General features: G+C 42.9%; 1 protein-coding gene and 1 long non-coding RNA gene across 4 annotated transcripts in view; both read left to right on the top strand.

Annotated features, from left to right (window-relative positions):
* The window catches only part of LOC124009129, a 40,399-nt gene extending 29,013 nt beyond the window's left edge, over nt 1-11,386 (top strand). Inside the window, exon 4 of the long non-coding RNA XR_006834229.1 lies at nt 10,709-11,386. This is a non-coding gene — a long non-coding RNA (uncharacterized LOC124009129). The remainder of the gene's footprint in view (nt 1-10,708) is intronic.
* Nucleotides 11,387-11,906: 520 nt separating this feature from the next.
* The window catches only part of LOC124010038 (netrin-G1-like), a 165,192-nt gene continuing 155,475 nt past the window's right edge, over nt 11,907-21,623 (top strand). For all 3 annotated transcript variants that reach the window (XM_046322358.1, XM_046322356.1, XM_046322359.1), the window contains exon 1: nt 11,907-12,347. In XM_046322358.1, the coding sequence (XP_046178314.1) occupies nt 12,084-12,347 (264 nt within the window). In that variant the 5' untranslated portion in view covers nt 11,907-12,083. The remainder of the gene's footprint in view (nt 12,348-21,623) is intronic.

Here is a 21,623-nt window from a genome sequence, read left to right as displayed (position 1 = left end):
GGGAATAGGAGACATGTTAATAGGAGACATGTTAAGATGTCAGGGAATAGGAGACATGTTAAGATGTCAGGGAATAGGAGACATGTTAAGATGTCAGGGAATAGGAGACATGTTAAGATGTCAGGGAATAGGAGACATGTTAAGATGTCAGGGAATAGGAGACATGTTAAGATGTCAGGGAATAGGAGACATGTTAAGATGTCAGGGAATAGGAGACAAGTCAAGATGTCAGGGAATAGGAGACATGTTAAGATGTCAGGGAATAGGAGACATGTTAAGATGTCAGGGAATAGGAGACATGTTAACAGGAGACATGTTAAGATGTCAGGGAATAGGAGACATGTTAAGATGTCAGGGAATAGGAGACATGTTAAGATGTCAGGGAATAGGAGACATGTTAAGATGTCAGGGAATAGGAGACATGTTAAGATGTCAGGGAATAGGAGACATGTTAAGATGTCAGGGAATAGGAGACATGTTAAGATGTCAGGGAATAGGAGACATGTTAAGATGTCAGGGAATAGGAGACAGTTAAGATGTCAGGGAATAGGAGACATGTTAAGATGTCAGGGAATAGGAGACATGTTAAGATGTCAGGGAATAGGAGACATGTTAAGATGTCAGGGAATAGGAGACATGTTAAGATGTCAGGGAATAGGAGACATGTTAAGATGTCAGGGAATAGGAGACATGTTAAGATGTCAGGGAATAGGAGACATGTTAAGATGTCAGGGAATAGGAGACATGTTAAGATGTCAGGGAATAGGAGACATGTTAAGATGTCAGGGAATAGGAGACATGTTAAGATGTCAGGGAATAGGAGACATGTTAAGATGTCAGGGAATAGGAGACATGTTAAGATGTCAGGGAATAGGAGACATGTTAAGATGTCAGGGAATAGGAGACATGTTAAGATGTCAGGGAATAGGAGACATGTTAAGATGTCAGATGAGACATGTTAATAGGAGACATGTTAAGATGTCAGGGAATAGGAGACATGTTAAGATGTCAGGGAATAGGAGACATGTTAAGATGTCAGGGAATAGGAGACATGTTAAGATGTCAGGGAATAGGAGACATGTTAAGATGTCAAGGAATAGGAGACATGTTAAGATGTCAGGGAATAGGAGACATGTTAAGATGTCAGGGAATAGGAGACATGTTAAGATGTCAGGGAATAGGAGACATGTTAAGATGTCAGGGAATAGGAGACATGTTAAGATGTCAGGGAATAGGAGACATGTTAAGATGCCAGGGAATAGGAGACATGTTAACAGGAGACATGTTAAGATGTCAGGGAATAGGAGACATGTTAAGATGTCAGGGAATAGGAGACATGTTAAGATGTCAGGGAATAGGAGACATGTTAAGATGTCAGGGAATAGGAGACATGTTAATAGGAGACATGTTAAGATGTCAGGGAATAGGAGACATGTTAAGATGTCAGGGAATAGGAGACATGTTAAGATGTCAGGGAATAGGAGACATGTTAAGATGTCAGGGAATAGGAGACATGTTAAGATGTCAGGGAATAGGAGACATGTTAATAGGAGACATGTTAAGATGTCAGGGAATAGGAGACATGTTAAGATGTCAGGGAATAGGAGACATGTTAAGATGTCAGGGAATAGGAGACATGTTAAGATGTCAGGGAATAGGAGACACGTTAAGATGTCAGGGAATAGGAGACACGTTAAGATGTCAGGGAATAGGAGACATGTTAAGATGTCAGGGAATAGGAGACATGTTAAGACATGTTAAGATGTCAGGGAATAGGAGACATGTTAAGATGTCAGGGAATAGGAGACATGTTAAGATGTCAGGGAATAGGAGACATGTTAATAGGAGGCATGTTAAGATGTCAGGGAATAGGAGACATGTTAATAGGAGGCATGTTAAGATGTCAGGGAATAGGAGACATGTTAAGATGTCAGGGAATAGGAGACATGTTAAGATGTCAGGGAATAGGAGGCATGTTAAGATGTCAAGGAATAGGAGACATGTTAAGATGTCAGGGAATAGGAGACATGTTAAGATGTCAAGGAATAGGAGACATGTTAAGATGTCAGGGAATAGGAGGCATGTTAAGATGTCAGGGAATAGGAGACATGTTAAGATGTCAGGGAATAGGAGACATGTTAAGATGTCAGGGAATAGGAGACATGTTAAGATGTCAGGGAATAGGAGACATGTTAAGATGTCAGGGAATAGGAGACATGTTAAGATGTCAGGGAATAGGAGACATGTTAAGATGTCAGGGAATAGGAGACATGTTAACAGGAGACATGTTAAGATGTCAGGGAATAGGAGACATGTTAAGATGTCAGGGAATAGGAGACATGTTAAGATGTCAGGGAATAGGAGACATGTTAACAGGAGACATGTTAAGATGTCAGGGAATAGGAGACATGTTAAGATGTCAGGGAATAGGAGACATGTTAAGATGTCAGGGAATAGGAGACATGTTAAGATGTCAGGGAATAGGAGACATGTTAATAGGAGACATGTTAAGATGTCAGCGAATAGGAGACATGTTAAGATGTCAGCGAATAGGAGACATGTTAACAGGAGACATGTTAAGATGTCAGGGAATAGGAGACAAGTCAAGATGTCAGGGAATAGGAGACATGTTAAGATGTTCAGATGGAATAGGAGACATGTTAAGATGTCAGAATAGGAGACATGTTAACAGGAGACATGTTAAGATGTCAGGGAATAGGAGACAAGTCAAGATGTCAGGGAATAGGAGACAAGTCAAGATGTCAGGGAATAGGAGACAAGTTAACAGGAGACATGTTAAGATGTCAGGGAATAGGAGACATGTTAAGATGTCAGGGAATAGGAGACATGTTAAGATGTCAGGGAATAGGAGACATGTTAAGATGTCAGGGAATAGGAGACATGTTAAGATGTCAGGGAATAGGAGACATGTTAAGATGTCAGGGAATAGGAGACACGTTAAGATGTCAGGGAATAGGAGACATGTTAAGATGTCAGGGAATAGGAGACATGTTAAGATGTCAGGGAATAGGAGACATGTTAACAGGAGACATGTTAAGATGTCAGGGAATAGGAGACATGTTAAGATGTCAGGGAATAGGAGACATGTTAAGATGTCAGGGAATAGGAGACACAGATGTTAAGATGTCATGGGAATAGGAGACATGTTAAGATGTCAGGGAATAGGAGGCATGTTAAGATGTCAGGGAATAGGAGACATGTTAAGATGTCAGGGAACAGAAAACATAGTTAAGATGTCAGGGAATAGGAGACATGTTAAGATGTCAGGGAATAGGAGACATGTTAAGATGTCAGGGAATAGGAGACATGTTAATAGGAGACATGTTAAGATGTCAGGGAATAGGAGACATGTTAAGATGTCAGGGAATAGGAGACATGTTAAGATGTCAGGGAATAGGAGACATGTTAATAGGAGACATGTTAAGATGTCAGGGAATAGGAGACATGTTAATAGGAGACATGTTAAGATGTCAGGGAATAGGAGACATGTTAAGATGTCAGGGAATAGGAGACATGTTAAGATGTCAGGGAATAGGAGACATGTTAAGATGTCAGGGAATAGGAGACATGTAAGATGTAAGATGTCAGGGAATAGGAGACATGTTAAGATGTCAGGGAATAGGAGACATGTTAAGATGTCAGGGAATAGGAGACATGTTAACAGGAGACATGTTAAGATGTCAGGGAATAGGAGACATGTTAAGATGTCAGGGAATAGGAGACATGTTAAGATGTCAGGGAATAGGAGACATGTTAAGATGTCAGGGAATAGGAGACACGTTAAGATGTCAGGGAATAGGAGACATGTTAAGATGTCAGGGAATAGGAGACATGTTAAGATGTCAGGGAATAGGAGACATGTTAAGATGTCAGGGAATAGGAGACATGTTAAGATGTCAGGGAATAGGAGACACGTTAAGATGTCAAGGAATAGGAGGCATGTTAAGATGTCAGGGAATAGGAGACACGTTAAGATGTCAGGGAATAGGAGACATGTTAAGATGTCAGGGAATAGGAGGCATGTTAAGATGTCAGGGAATAGGAGGCATGTTAAGATGTCAGGGAATAGGAGACATGTTAAGATGTCAGGGAACAGAAAACATAGTTAAGATGTCAGGGAATAGGAGACATGTTAAGATGTCAGGGAATAGGAGACATGTTAAGATGTCAGGGAATAGGAGACATGTTAATAGGAGACATGTTAAGATGTCAGGGAATAGGAGACATGTTAAGATGTCAGGGAATAGGAGACATGTTAATAGGAGACATGTTAAGATGTCAGGGAATAGGAGACATGTTAATAGGAGACATGTTAAGATGTCAGGGAATAGGAGACATGTTAACAGGAGACATGTTAAGATGTCAGGGAATAGGAGACATGTTAAGATGTCAGGGAATAGGAGACATGTTAAGATGTCAGGGAATAGGAGACATGTTAAGATGTCAGGGAATAGGAGACATGTTAAGATGTCAGGGAATAGGAGACATGTTAATAGGAGACATGTTAAGATGTCAGGGAATAGGAGACATGTTAAGATGTCAGGGAATAGGAGACACGTTAAGATGTCAGGGAATAGGAGACATGTTAAGATGTCAGGGAATAGGAGACATGTTAAGATGTCAGGGAATAGGAGACATGTTAAGATGTCAGGGAATAGGAGACATGTTAAGATGTCAGGGAATAGGAGACATGTTAAGATATCAGGTAACAGAAAACATATTTAAGATGTCAGCGAACAGGAGACATGTTAAGATGTCAGGGAATAGGAGACATGTTAAGATGTCAGGGAATAGGAGACATGTTAAGATGTCAGGGAATAGGAGACATGTTAAGATGTCAGGGAATAGGAGACATGTTAATAGGAGACATGTTAAGATGTCAGGGAATAGGAGACATGTTAAGATGTCAGGGAATAGGAGACATGTTAACAGGAGACATGTTAAGATGTCAGGGAATAGGAGACATGTTAAGATATCAGGTAACAGAAAACATAGTTAAGATGTCAGCGAACAGGAGACATGTTAAGATGTCAGGGAATAGGAGACATGTTAAGATGTCAGGGAATAGGAGACATGTTAAGATGTCAGGGAATAGGAGACATGTTAAGATGTCAGGGAACAGAAAACATATTTAAGATGTCAGGGAATAGGAGACATGTTAAGATGTCAGGGAATAGGAGACATGTTAAGATGTCAGGGAATAGGAGACATGTTAAGATGTCAGGGAATAGGAGACATGTTAAGATGTCAGGGAATAGGAGACATGTTAAGATGTCAGGGAATAGGAGACATGTTAAGATGTCAGGGAATAGGAGACATGTTAAGATGTCAGGGAATAGGAGACATGTTAAGATGTCAGGGAATAGGAGACATGTTAAGATGTCAGGGAATAGGAGACATGTTAAGATGTCAGGGAATAGGAGACAAGTCAAGATGTACACTTGAAAACGTCGATGTGGTTGAAGGATTTATTTGAAGGATTCTATTTCTTTTGAATGTGATTGTAGTTCATAAATCTATTTATTTATTTTAAATAGTTGATGATGCCATAGAGTAAAGCAGTTATTTCCCTTGAAAATAAATATTTCGTTATAAATCGGAGACTTTGTCTTGAAAGCAGCAAAGAACTATATTTAGCCAACCGCAATGGGAAATTCATAAAAAGATACCCTTGTAAAATCAGAACACCTTCAGTTCAAATATAGGTGTTACCAACATGTAACCAACAATACCTTAACTCTCACTCAGAGCTGTCCTATATACTCATCCTGAGGTTGGCATTCAAATGTTATAATCTATTTTGGTTTCTTTTTGCCCACACCTATTGGCAGGCTTTACATTACTGATACACACACACACACACTTTGTTAACCACAGCTGGTGCACGATCTCTAAGGTTGAGGATGTTTCTAGAGTTCGAGAACCTCACGATAAGCTGCAGACCATGCTTTTTACCAATAAAGTGTGTCTATATTTTTCATAGGTGTCTATTTACCACCTCAAACCGTTGCTGGCACTAAGACCGTACTCAACGATCTGTCCACGGCCATAAACAAACAAGACGATGCACATCCAGAGGTGGTGCTTCTACTGGCCGGTGATTTTCGTGCATGTTGTGTATTTAAAACTCTTAATCACCTTTAATCCACACAGAGAAATTCAGACAAGGCTCTCTCTCGCCCTCCAGTTGGCAAATCTGACCATAACACTATCCTCCTGATTCCTGCTTACAAGCAAAAACTAAAGCAGGAAGTACCAGTGACTCGCTCAATACAGAAGTGGTCCATTGAAGCAGGTGCTACGCTACAGGACTGTTTAGCACAGACTGTTTAGCACAGACTGGAATATGTTCCCGGGGTTCATCCGATAACATTGAGGTGTTTAATTAACACATCCGTCGCTGGCTTCATTAATAAGTGCATCGACGACGTCATCCCTACAATGACTGTACGTACATTTCCCAACCAGAAGCCATGGTTTACAGGCAACATTTGCTTTTAGTTAAAGGCTAGAGCTGCCGCTTGTCCGTGTAGACCAATTTGGGTTTCCGATCTCTCCAAAAGAATGTGGTGATCGATGGTATCAAAAGCAGCAGGAGTGGGAAACTAATCCCGACACCCTCCTGTACTCCCTGTTCACCCACGACTCCAACAACGAAGGTGGTAGGCCGGATCACCAACGACAAGACACGAGGGGCGAGCACGCCCCCATCCACATCGATGGGGGTCTGTAGTGGAGCGGGCCGAGAGCTTCACGCTTCTTGGCGTCCACATCACTAAGGAATTAACATGGTCCATACACACTGCAACGCAATTGTGAAGGTGGCTCTAAAACGCCTCTTCCCTCTCAGGAGGCTAAAAAGATTTGGTATGAGCCTCATCACTGCTTGGTATGACAACTGCTCAGCGTCCGACCGCAAGGCGCTACAGAAGGTAGTGAGTACGACCCAGTATATCATTGGGGCCGAGCTCCCTGCCATCCAGGACCTCTATATTAGGAAGTGTCAGAAGAAGACCATAAAAATTGTCAAATACTCCAGCCACCTTCGGGCACATTCGGGCACCTTCGGGCACCAGCCACCTTCGGGCGGCGTTCGGCAGTCGACGTCACCGACCTTCTAGCCATCGTCGATTCACTTTTCATTTTCCATTGGTTTTGTCTTGTCTTCCATCACACCTGGTTCCAATTCCATCAATCACATGTTGTGTATTTAACCCTCTGTCCCCCGCATGTCTTTGCCGGTAATTGTTTCTTGTGCAACGGTATGCTGGTATTGACCGGGTTCTGTTTGACCCGTTTATTGTGTTGTTCTGTTGACGGTGGTTTATGGATATTAAACGACGCCGTTGTAAATCAGTTTCCGCTCTCCTGCGCCTGACTTCTCTGCTGCCAGTAGCATCGCTTTACAGATAAATAGTTATAACTACCTGAACTATAGTTATAACTACCTATAACTACCTGAACTATAGTTATAACTACCTATATCTACCTGAACTATAGTTATAACTACCTATAACTACCTTGAAACTATAGTTATAACTACCTATAACTACCTTGAAACTATAGTTATAACTACCTATAACTACCTGGAAACTATAGTTATAACTACCTATATCTACCTGAACTATAGTTATAACTACCTATATCTACCTGAACTATAGTTATAACTACCTATATCTACCTGAACTATAGTTATAACTACCTATATCTACCTGAACTATAGTTATAACTACCTATAACTACCTTGAAACTATAGTTATAACTACCTATAACTACCTTGAAACTATAGTTATAACTACCTATAACTACCTGGAAACTATAGTTATAACTACCTATATCTACCTGAACTATAGTTATAACTACCTATATCTTCCTGAACTATAGTTATAACTACCTATAACTACCTTGAAACTATAGTTATAACTACCTATAACTACCTTGAAACTATAGTTATAACTACCTATAACTACCTGGAAACTATAGTTATAACTACCTGGAAACTATAGTTATAACTACCTATAACTACCTGGAAACTATAGTTATAACTACCTGGAAACTATAGTTATAACTACCTGAACTATAGTTATAACTACCTATAACTACCTGAACTATAGTTATAACTACCTATAACTACCTTGAAACTATAGTTATAACTACCTGAACTATAGTTATAACTACCTATAACTACCTTGAAACTATAGTTATAACTACCTATAACTACCTGGAAACTATAGTTATAACTACCTGGAAACTATAGTTATAACTACCTATAACTACCTTGAAACTATAGTTATAACTACCTATAACTACCTGGAAACTATAGTTATAACTACCTGGAAACTATAGTTATAACTACCTATAACTACCTTGAAACTATAGTTATAACTACCTATATCTACCTGGAAACTATAGTTATAACTACCTATAACTACCTGGAAACTATAGTTATAACTACCTATAACTACCTGGAAACTATAGGTATAACTACCTATAACTACCTGGAAACTATAGGTATAACTACCTATAACTACCTGGAAACTATAGGTATAACTAGTTATAACTACCTATAACTACCTAGAAACTATAGTTATAACTACCTATAAGTACCTGGAAACTATAGTTATAACTACCTATAACTACCTTGAAACTATAGTTATAACTACCTATAAGTACCTGGAAACTATAGTTATAACTACCTTGAAACTAAATAACTACCTTGACTTACTGTCCACCTCTTGCACTTTTCTTATGACTGGTCACATACACTGCTGCTACTGTTTATGATCTATCCTGCTTCCTAGTCACTTTAATCCTACCTATATGTACTTTAATTACCTTGTACCCCCTGCACATCTACTTTGTACTGGTACTTCCTGTATTTGGACAATTTATTGTTATTGTCATTGTGTATTTATTCCTTATGTTCTTTCTATTTTTCTCTCTGCAATGTTGGGAAGTTAACATTTCACTGTTCATCTACACCTGTTGTTCAAATAAAATAATATTTGATTTGACTGACACACACACACACACACACACACACACACACACACACACACACACACACACACACACACACACACACACACACACACACACACACACACACACACACACACACACACACACACACACACACACACACACACACACACACACACACAGAGACACACACACACACACAGACACACACACACACACAGAGACACACACACACACACACAGAGACACACACACACACACACACACACAGACACACACACACACACACACAGAGAGACACACACACACACACACACACACACACAGAGACACACACACACACACAGAGAGACCCACACACACACACACACACACACACAGAGAGACCCACACAGACACACACACACACACAGAGAGACCCACACAGAGACACACACACACACACAAACGCACACATAAGGCTGCCAGGTACCATTACAGGAACAGTAGTTCTCAGTGATAGCTGCAAAACAACACCACTTTCCTCTCACAATTTTCTCTACCACCAAAAACCTCTGAAGAATATGAGTAGTTAAACTGTGAGACTATGCGCCTGTGTCGCCAAATGACACCCTCTTCCCTACGTAGTGCACTACTTTAGATCAGAGCCCTGGTCAAAAGTAGTGCGCACACTAGGGAATAGGGTGTTATCTGGGTCTATGTAGACACTGAACTCTGAAATTCCAACAAATAAAGAAAGGGGCGACTGGAAAAGCAATTTAAATTACTCGACACGTGGAAAAAAGACTGCTTTGTTTGGAATTCTAATGAAGATTAAGTTTCACATCCGAGCAAAGACACATTTAAATTGTATATTTCAGCTGAGCCATTATTGTAGGGTAGATAACGCTGGTCAAATAAGACTGCGTGTGTGTGTGTGTGTGTGTGTGTGTGTGTGTGTGTGTGTGTGTGTGTGTGTGTGTGTGTGTGTGTGTGTGTGTGTGTGTGTGTGTGTGTGTGTGTGTGTGTGTGTGTGCACGGTCACTGACCACGTATCAACTAATCCACTTCCCGTCCATTGCTTTCCCATAAACTCCAACCGGATCCTTGTCTGTCAGATATCCTCCTCTCCCACAGAGCACTGTCTGTCAGATAACCTCCTCTCCCACAGAGCACTGTCTGTCAGATAACCTCCTCTCCCACAGAGCACTGTCTGTCAGATAACCTCCTCTCCCACAGAGCACTGTCTGTCAGATAACCTCCTCTCCTCCTCTCCCACAGAGCACTGTCTGTCAGAACCTCCTCTCCCACAGAGCACTGACTGTCAGATAACCTCCTCTCCCACAGAGCACTGTCTGTCAGATAACCTCCTCTCCTCCTCTCCCACAGAGCACTGACTGTCAGATAACCTCCTCTCCTTCTCTCCCACAGAGCACTGACTGTCAGATAACCTCCTCTCCTCCTCTCCCACAGAGCACTGTCTGTCAGATAATCTCTCCCACAGAGCACTGTCTGTCAGATAATCTCTCCCACAGAGCACTGTCTGTCAGATAACCTCCTCTCCCACAGAGCACTGACTGTCAGATAACCTCCTCTCCCACAGAGCACTGTCTGTCAGATAACCTCCTCTCCTCTCCCACAGAGCACTGTCTGTCAGATAACCTCCTCTCCTCTCCCACAGAGCAGCACTGTCTGTCAGATAACCTCCTCTCCTTCTCTCCCACAGAGCACTGACTGACCACAGTGACAACAATGATTGACAACACCCCAACCTGAGACCATACAAACTGATTGGTTGATGAAGATACAGCCAACAGGTTGGCTCCACCCCTCCACACCGTCCCCGACCCATCGTTGAACTCTTCAAAAACATTTAACAACAATCAACACTTCTGAACAACGTTACCTTCTGACACACTCTCAACCTTTAACCAGAAAAACAACAGCCTGGTCACACAGCAGTGACTGTAGCTTCTCCCTGGTCACACAGCAGTGACTGTAGCTTCTCCCTGGTCACACAGCAGTGACTGTAGCTTCTCCCTGGTCACACAGCAGTGACTGTTGCTTCTCTCTGGTCACACAGCAGTGACTGTAGCTTCTCCCTGGTCACACAGCAGTGACTGTAGCTTCTCCCTGGTCACACAGCAGTGACTGTAGCTTCTCCCTGGTCCCACAGCAGTGACTGTAGCTTCTCCCTGGTCCCACAGCAGTGACTGTAGCTTCTCCCTGGTCCCACAGCAGTGACTGTAGCTTCTCCCTGGTCCCACAAAGACCAGTAAACGAAGAGGAATAACTGTAGTCTGAAGCTGCTCACACACAGTAACATGGAGCCCCCGCTTCCCACCTTTTGAAGTTGGGAACCGTCTTTCCAAAGTACTTTCTGTCCATCTTCTCTCTGTCCATCTTCTCTCTGTCCACCTTCTCTTTGTGTCCATCTTCTCTCTGTCCATCTCCTCTTTGTGTCCATCTTCTCTCTGTCCATCTTCTCTCTGTCCATCTCCTCTTTGTGTCCATCTTCTCTCTGTCCATCTCCTCTTTGTGTCCATCTGCTCTCTGTCCATCTTCTCTCTGTCCATCTCCTCTTTGTGTCCATCTTCTTTGTGTCCATCTTCTCTCTGTCCATCTCCTCTTTGTGTCCATCTTCTCTCTGTCCATCTCCTCTTTGTGTCCATCTGCTCTCTGTCCATCTTCTCTCTGTCCATCTCCTCTTTGTGTCCATCTTCTCTCTGTCCATCTCCTCTTTGTGTCCATCTTCTCTCTGTCCATCTCCTCTTTGTGTCCATCTTCTCTCTGTCCATCTCCTCTTTGTGTCCATCTTCTCTCTGTCCATCTCCTCTTTGTGTCCATCTTCTCTCTGTCCATCTCCTCTTTGTGTCCATCTCCTCTTTGTGTCCATCTTCTCTCTGTCCATCTCCTCTTTGTGTCCATCTTCTCTCTGTCCATCTCCTCTTTGTGTCCATCTTCTCTCTGTCCATCTCCTCTTTGTGTCCATCTTCTCTCTGTCCATCTTCTCTCAGTCCATCTCCTCTTTGTGTGAGTACAAAGAGACAGTAAAAACCAGCCACTTTGTCACGATAGGACGGACAAAAGAGAAACCTGCGATGCGCTGTCCGGAGATTTTGACACTGCAGGCGGTGTGTGTGTGTGTAAGTGTGTGCGTGAGTGTGTGTGTGGCCATGCAGCAATACCCAGCTGCTTGGTCCCACTATGACGTGTGTAAGAGTCGGATCTACACAGAGGAAGGGTTAACGTGGGACTACATGGCCTGTCAACCAGAAGCTACAGTCATGACCAAGTACCTGACCGTCAGCCTGGACCCGCCCAATATCACCTGTGGAGACCCACCTGAGACATACTGCACACTGGTGAGTACCGTGATGGTGAAAGATACACACACACACACACACACACGACGCACACGCACACGCACACGCGCACACACACATATATATATATATATACACATACACATACACACACACACAAACAAACTTGTATGGACACACTGGGGCGGTAGGCAGCCTAGTGGTTAGAGCGTTAGACTACTACCTGAAAGGTTGCAAGATCGAATCCCCGAGCTGACAAGGTTCAAATCTGTTGTTCTGCCCCTAAACAAGGCAGTTAACCCACTGTTAACTAGGCCGTCACTGTGATGAATGAGGAGGTAGGTTCCAACCCACGTACTGTGCTGAGTCTCTGACTGGACTTAGTGGACTGGACTAGGCAACAAGATGAATGGACTCGTACACCTACACAACGGGATGTATGCATACGTGTGTGTGTGTGTGTGTGTGTGTGTGTGTGTGTGTGTGTGTGTGTGTGTGTGTGTGTGTGTGTGTGTGTGTGTGTGTGTGTGTGTGTGTGTGTGTGTGTGTGTGTGTGTGTGTGTGTGTGTGTGTGTGTGTGTGTGTGTGTGTGTGTGTGTGTGTGTGTGTGTGTGTGTGTGTGTGTGTGTGTGACAGTGAGATCGTGCTGTTCTTGGAATAGATCCCCATTCTGCTCTTGTTGTTTGACGCCTGTATAGTAACAGTGAGCAGGAAGTTGCCCCACTGTGTACGGTGATATCAGGAGTAGATGGAGAACTTTGACTAGAATGAGGATCTGCACAGTCTGCCGTTAAAACAAAAGTGGCTCCTGAAAGCTCTTTTCCTTCTCAAACTCCAGATGGCACAGAGACATTTAGTAGCTCGGCAAGATGAAAGAGAGAGAAGAGCGTCGCCGAGTAGGAGGGTGTGTGTGTGTGCGTGTGCGTGTGTGTATGTATGTGCGTGTGTGTATGTATGTGTGCGCGTGTGTGTGTGTGTGTGTGTGTGTGTGTGTGTGTGTGTGTGTGTGTGTGTGTGTGTGTGTGTGTGTGTGTGTGTGTGTGTGTGTGTGTGTGTGTGTGTGTGTGTGTGTGTGTGTGTGTGTGTGTGTGTGTGTGTGTGTGAGAGATATTCTGTTTTTATCTGTTTACATGCTTAGCGGGCACACAGTCCTGACTGGTACTCCTGGCCTTAGTCTCAGAAGCCTCCCACAGTTACTATGGCAATGTGGAGAGCTTGTTCTGTAGATGAGCTCGTGTCAGCCAATCACAAGGCCCTGTGCTGCATGCTCGGGACAAAGGAACTAATTCCCTACCGCCAGACTTCCAGAATTTCATCATGACTAGATGGATAGGAGAGCAGACTTGGTCTCTGCACCTCTGTCCTCGTGTCACCAATACCATTATGTCTGGCTGTCTGTCTGTTTGAGGACAATGCTGGTGGCTCATTTAAGCAGCTTGCTGATCAGTTTATCAACACAGTTCTGAAAGTTTTTTTTATAATACAGTAGTCCTTACACGCAGTAACAACACAAGGTAATGTCCATCATGTTACCCAAAAACTCATTTTTCCTTCTTTTGTAATTCCACTGAGATACCTTTGTGATTCCTGTGTGATTCCTGTGTGATTCATCTGTGATTCCTGTGTGATTCATCTGTGATTTCTGTGTGATACCTCTGTGATTCATCTGTGATTCCTCTGTGATTCCTCTGTGATTCCTCTGTGATTCCTCTGTGATACCTCTGTGATTCCTCTGTGATTCATCTGATTCCTCTCTGATTCCTCTGTGATACCTCTGATTCCTCTTTGATTCCTCTGTGATTCCTCTGTGATTCCTCTGTGATTCCTCTGTGATTCCTCTGTGATTCCTCTGTGATTCCTCTGTGATTCCTCTGATTCCTCTGTGATTCCTCTGTGATTCCTCTGATTCCTCTGTGATTCCTCTGATTCCTCTGTGATTCCTCTGTGATTCATCTGATTCCTCTCTGATTCCTCTGTGATACCTCTGATTCCTCTTTGATTCCTCTTTGATTCATCTGTGATTCCTCTGTGATTCCTCTGTGATTCCTCTGTGATTCCTCTGTGATTCCTCTGTGATTCCTCTGTGATTCCTCTGTGATTCCTCTGTGATTCCTCTGTGATTCCTCTGTGATTCATCTGATTCCTCTGATTCCTCTGTGATTCCTCTGTGATTCCTCTGTGATTCCTCTCTGAATCCTCTGTGATTCCTCTGTGAATCCTCTGTGATTCCTCTGTGATTCCTCTGTGATTCCTCTGATTCCTCTGTGATTCCTCTATGATTCCTCTGATTCCTCTGATTCCTCTGTGATTCCTCTGTGATTCCTCTGTGATTCCTCTGTGATTCCTCTGTGATTCCTCTGTGATTCCTCTGTGATTCCTCTGTGATTCCTCTGTGATTCCTCTGTGATTCCTCTGTGATTCCTCTCTGATTCCTCTGTGATTCCTCTGTGATTCCTCTGTGATTCCTCTGTGATTCCTCTGTGATTCCTCTGTGATTCCTCTGTGATTCCTCTGTGATTCCTCTATGATTCCTCTGATTCCTCTGATTCCCCTGTGATTCCTGTGATTCCTGTGATTCCTCTGTGATTCCTCTGTGAATCCTCTGTGATTCCTCTGTGATTCCTCTGTGATTCCTCTGTGATTCCCTTATGATTTTCAGCGTCCCTTTGCTTCCAGTTTAATCCTGATCCTTACTTTCTCATGTATTGGTTGGAGAACTACTTCTGCCAAAGATACAATGTGCCACATAGGACTTTGAGGTAGTGTGTGTGGAACAGTACAGGACAGGTCATGACATTACAGGACAGGACAGAGACAGGACAGATACACAGGACAGAGACGGGACAGATACACAGGACAGAGACAGGACAGATATACAGGACAGGACAGGACAGATACACAGGACAGAGACAGGACAGATACACAGGACAGGACAGAGACACAAAGAGACAGGACAGAACAGGACAGGACAGGACAAGACAGATGGACAGGACAGAGACAGGACAGAAAGACAGGACAGGACAGTACAGGAGGACAGGACAGTACAGTACAGTACACAGGACAGGGTAGGACAGAGAGACAGGAGAGAGAGACAGCACAGAACAGGACAGGACAGAGAGACAGGACAGGAAAACAGGAATACAAGCCAGAGAGACAGGACCAGACCGAGAGACAGAACAGGACATAGAGACAGGATATGACAGGACAGACAGACAGGACCAGACAGAGAGACAGGATATGACAGGACAGACAGACAGGACCAGACAGAGAGACAGAACAGGACATAGAGACAGGATATGACACGACAGAGAGACAGGACCAGACAGAGAGACAGAACAGGACATAGAGACAGGATATGACAGGACAGAGAGATAGGATATGACAGGACAGGAGTACAGAACAGTACAGGACAGACTGGACAGAGAGACAGGATAGGACAGAGAGGACAGAGAGCAGACAGGACAGGAAAGTACAGGAGAACAGGACAGTACGGGACAGATAGAGTTTGAACAGGACAGGAGACAGGACAGGACAGGGGGACAGGACAGAACAGGACAGGAGGACAGCAGAGTACAGGACAGGACAGAAAGACAGGACAGGACAGTACAGGAGGACAGGACAGTACATTACAGTACAGGACAGGGTAGGACAGAGAGACAGGAGAGAGAGACAGCACAGAACAGGACAGGACAGGACAGAGAGACAGGACAGGAAAACAGGAATACAAGAGGACAGGAGAGGAGACAGGACAGGACATGACAGGTGAGAACAGGACAGGACCAGACAGAGGACAGGATAGACAGGACAGACAGACAGGACCAGGAGACAGAACAGGACATAGAGACAGGTGGGGACAGGAGACAGGACAGACAGGGACAGAACAGGACATAGAGACAGGAGATGACAGGAGACAGGACCAGACAGGAGACAGACAGGTGAGGACAGGAGAGGACAGGTGAAGATAGGAGAGGACAGGAGGGGAGAGGACAGGAGGGGAGAGGACAGGAGAAGACAGGTGAGGATAGGAGAGGACAGGAGATGACAGGTGAGAACAGGGAGGAGGACAGACAGGAGGAGGAGAGGAGAGGACAGGACAGGTGAGGATAGGAGAGGACAGGTGAGGACAGGAGAGGACAGGAGAGGAGAGGACAGGACATGACAGGTGAGAACAGGTGAGGACAGGAGACGACAGGAGATGACAGGAGACGACAGGAGAGGACAGGTGCAGATAGGAGAGGACAGGTGGGGACAGGAGAGGACATGTGGGGACAGGAGAGGACAGGAGATGACAGGTGAGGACACCCTGACAGGTGATTATTAGACAGGAGGGGAGAGGACCCTGGGGTTAGGACATTAGACAGACAGGTGAGGATAGGAGAGGACAGGAGATGACAGGTGAGGATAGGAGAGGACAGGAGATGACAGGTGAGAACAGGAGAGGACAGGATAGGAGAGGACAGGACAGGTGAGGATAGGAGAGGACAGGAGAGGAGACAACAGGTGAGGACAAGACAGGAGAGGAGAGGACAGGTGAGCAGCATCCGGGAGTTAGCCCTGTTGTTGTGATTAGACACCCTGTTGTTATTAGACACCCTCTTGTTATTAGACACCCTGTTGTTATTATTAGACACCCTGTTGTTATTATTAGACACCCTGTTGTTATTATTAGACACCCTGTTGTTATTATTAGACACCCTGTTGTTGTTATTAGACACCCTGTTGTTATTATTAGACACCCTGTTGTTATTATTAGACACCATGTTGTTATTATTAGACACCCTGTTGTTATTATTAGACACCCTGTTGTTATTATTAGACACCATGTTGTTATTATTAGACACCCTGTTGTTATTATTAGACACCCTGTTGTTGTTATTAGACACCCTGTTGTTATTATTAGACACCATGTTGTTATTATTAGACACCATGTTGTTGTTATTAGACACCCTGTTGTTATTATTAGACACCCTGTTGTTATTATTATCACCCTGTTGTTGTTATTAGACACCCTGTTGTTGTTATTAGACACCCTGTTGTTATTATTAGACACCCTGTTGTTGTTATTAGACACCCTGTTGTTATTATTAGACACCCTGTTGTTATTATTAGACACCCTGTTGTTATTATTAGACACCATGTTGTTGTTATTAGACAACCTGTTGTTATTATTAGACACCATGTTGTTATTATTAGACACCCTGTTGTTGTTGTTAGACAACCTGTTGTTGTTGTTAGACAACCTGTTGTTATTATTAGACACCCTGTTATTATTAGACACCCTGCTTTGGAAGGAGGATGTGTAAGAACATCGAGCTCTTTCCTGTGTGGTTGTGTGCTGTAGTGTTAGATACTCTCTCTGTGTGGATCTGAGGTAATGAATATTCACGCAGAAGATGAATAAGGCTTGTGTACCGTAGTAGATCGTCGCTTTAGCCAAGGTACATTACATTTAGAGAAAATTACATTATTTCCATATTGTGTAACAAACAAGACAGACATTTAAAGGATCCATTGTATATTGGATTGTTTCTCCATTGAATTCCTCAAGTGTATTTGTTCGTTACAATATTAAATGAAAATAGGTTCACGTTTCAACATTAGAGTTGAAAATGCGATGGAAACCCACTCAACTTGTATTTGTTATTCGGTACGTGGTAATTTAACCTTGATCTACGTCATCACCTTTTATCTGTCTGGAAACACATCTCTGGTGTATTTTAATGCAGATTTGAGAATATTCACGTGAAAAATCTCTCGCCGATTGGATGTGAACCTAGGTTGTGACAAGGTGTGCCTTGTTCAAGTGTTGTTACCGGCCTATTTATCAACCCTGGTATTACATGTGGATTGGATTGCGGCACAGTGTAGTTCCATGTAACATTGTGAGTCGAGTAATTAACATGGTGATTCACAGGTGATTTTCATAGTGTGTAATTACAAAACATTAGGTGCATAAGCGGAACAAGAAAATGTGTAATAACGTCAGTAATTACTCCCGTGAAATAACCTTCAATTACACAGTCCCTGTTCCAATTGTGTAATAACTGATAGCCCTACAACCCTACTACTATGTTATTACTACAGTTATTAATACAGTTATTACTGTTTAGTTACATATTAATACCTCTAACTACTGTAGTTATTACTGTTTATTTATATAGTAATACCTCTAACTACTGTAGTTATTACTGTTTATTTATATAGTAATACCTCTAACTACTGTAGTTATTACTGTTTAGTTATATAGTAATACCTCTAACTACTGTAGTTATTACTGTTTATTTATATAGTAATACCTCTAACTACTGTAGTTATTACTGTTTAGTTATAGTAATACCTCTAACTACTGTAGTTACTACTGTTTAGTTATATAGTAATACCTCTAACTACTGTAGTTACTACTGTTTATTTATATAGTAATACCTCTAACTACTGTAGTTTACTGTTTATTTATATATTAATACCTCTAACTACTGTAGTTATTACTGTTTAGTTATATAGTAATACCTCTAACTACTGTAGTTATTACTGTTTAGTTATATAGTAATACCTCTAACTACTGTAGTTTACTGTTTATTTATATAGTAATACCTCTAACTACTGTAGTTTACTGTTTAGTTATATAGTAATACCTCTAACTACTGTAGTTACTACTGTTTAGTTATAGTAATACCTCTAACTACTGTAGTTACTACTGTTTATTTATAAAGTAATACCTCTAACTACTGTAGTTTACTGTTTAGTTACATAGTATTGAGGGAACTTAATGTAAGTGTTACCCATTAGTTTAATTAAATATACTAAATGATCTACTTAGTACTGTTTGAATAGTGAAGAGTAGAGGGAATCATTAGACAGATAAAAACACAGGCACACACACGCACACACACACACACACACACACACGCTCGCACACACACACACACACGCTCGCACACACACACACACACACACACACACGCTCGCACACACACGCACGCACGCACGCACGCACACACCCACACACACACCAGCCCCTGGGCCTAATAAACTAGGACTATTAATGCTGCAGGACGAGTCTTGGAAAAAACACTGAGTTTAAACACTGTAAATGACATTAATGAATATCTCACAAAGAACCAGCCATAATTGGTTGAGATGGATTTAATGGTGTTTTTTAGTTATTACAGCAATTATTATTACGGCAATTACTTAATTTTGATTTAATCAGGGTTCCCCAACTGGCGGTCCGTGTGCCAAGTCTGGCCCGCCAACAATATTATTTGGCCACCCCAAAGCCCCCAAAATGAATTATGAATTTAATAATAAAAAATGATCGGACCCGAGATGCAAAAACTCCCAAATGTAGTGTAACGACCCGGTTTATATGTTTTATATGTTTATATGCGTGGAAATCGACTCTGCAGCGCGTCGGACCTCGGCCTCGAGACCTGTTCCCCGCTGGTTCATGACAGTAATGTTCCAAGAAGGAAGTTACACTGCCTAAATAATGCACGAGTTACATTTGAATTTCATTCGTGAGGAGAGAGAATGCAGGAGACAGTCAACTAATAAAGCAGGCAGTGGACCATTTTGTGGTGCTGAAACGTAAAGCTACAACCTCAGCGCAATCAAAAATAGAGCTAACTTGTTATGCCAGTGTTGCACAGCGATAGATGGAGAACCTACACCAGTCGATCAATTTATTTAAAACAATAATCTTCATTTTAATTTGACTTTACAAACATCAAGAGGGCTTCATTGGAATGGCATTTCTTCCCGAGCCTAGGCCGATATAAAATAACTAGCTGGCTGGGGTAGGCTATGAGGTTCACCAGCATCTTTCACCATCAAAAAATACATGGCCTAATAGAAGTGGGATTTATTTATTTTTTTACAATTGCAACTGGCCAAAAATCATCATCCTACATAAAACAATAATTTAAAGAACAAAAGGCGATCTCTATGTCTGAATGTCTGTATAGGAATAGCCTGCTCCTGTAACGACAGAAGAAACAGAAAATACTGACAGATTGAGACATAAATATCCTTAGAAAAACACTCAAAATAATGTTAGTATTTACTAGATATAGTCAAATAGGCCACTATACCCATTCAATGGGAAACGTGGCATTTACCCCTCAGACACAATCTGGTGGGTGTTTGCGTGAGATGCACATGATTTTGATGCGCAGACAGTCCTTGATTTACTTATGTGAAAGCCAGTTCCTTTCGTGAGTTTTGTACTGTGTTCAAAGAGGAAAAGGACGACTCGCAGGTAGGTGTAAATTGATCCAAACATAGTTGTCAAACGGAGTTTCTTTATTGGCTGTATTCCTCTGAGCATGTCACCCAAAACGCACACAAGGACTACTGAGCGCATCCCTGATTTGTCTCTATCGGCTCCGTTTGAATTCAGCGAGGGTATCGTTTTCTTAGCAAGGGAGGAGAATTTTCCACCTGGGCGGACTGTGATAGTATCACGTTGGAACGCAATTATATCATTGGGCATGCTGTAGTCTTCAAAGCTGCTGGATAAATTGTCCCTCAGCTGATTGCTGAAATCTACCATGCTGTGGCCTGGTCCCTCCGCCTGTCGTTTCTTCAGTGTGCTGAAGTCTTCCATTTAGCTCTGTGACGATGCTGTGGCCTGGTCCCTCCGCCTGTCGTTTCTTCAGTGTGCTGAAGTCTTCCATTCAGCTCTGTGATGATGCTGCGGCCTGGTCCCTCTGCCTGTCGTTTCTTCAGTGTGCTGAAGTCTTCCATTCAGCTCTGTAACGATGCTGCGGCCTGGTCCCTCCGCCTGTCGTTTCTTCAGTGTGCTGAAGTCTTCCATTCAGCTCTGTGACGATGCTGCGGCCTGGTCCCTCCGCCTGTCGTTTCTTCAGTGTGCTGAAGTCTTCCATTCAGCTCTGTGACGATGCTGCGGCCTGGTCCCTCCGCCTGTCGTTTCTTCAGTGTGCTGAAGTGCAGTAGCCTTCCAGATGACAAGTCCAAATCGAAACCACTTCAACTTCCTAGTAAAAGCTTCAAGTTTTTCCCACCATGTCCACGAATGTTCCCCCTCTTCCGTGTGACTGGAGATTTAACCCGTTTAAGTGACCGAATGTGTCGGCCAACAAAAAATAAGCAGTACGTGCAGCTATAAACGCTTCGATGTTTCTGTGTCAGGCCTCTTCTTGTCTGGTGATCGAAGGCCTCTTGTCTGGTGATCGAAGGCCTCTTGTCTGGTGATCGAAGGCCTCTTGTCTGGTGATCGAAGGCCTCTTGTCTGGTGATCGAAGGCCTCTTGTCTGGTGATCGAAGGCCTCTTGTCTGGTGATCGAAGGCCTCTTG

This window comes from Oncorhynchus gorbuscha, linkage group LG22, assembly GCF_021184085.1.
Source record: "Oncorhynchus gorbuscha isolate QuinsamMale2020 ecotype Even-year linkage group LG22, OgorEven_v1.0, whole genome shotgun sequence".
NCBI classification, from domain to species: Eukaryota; Metazoa; Chordata; class Actinopteri; order Salmoniformes; family Salmonidae; genus Oncorhynchus; species Oncorhynchus gorbuscha.
Note: the sequence above shows the minus strand (reverse complement) of the source record. Positions and strands in the feature narration are given on the sequence as shown.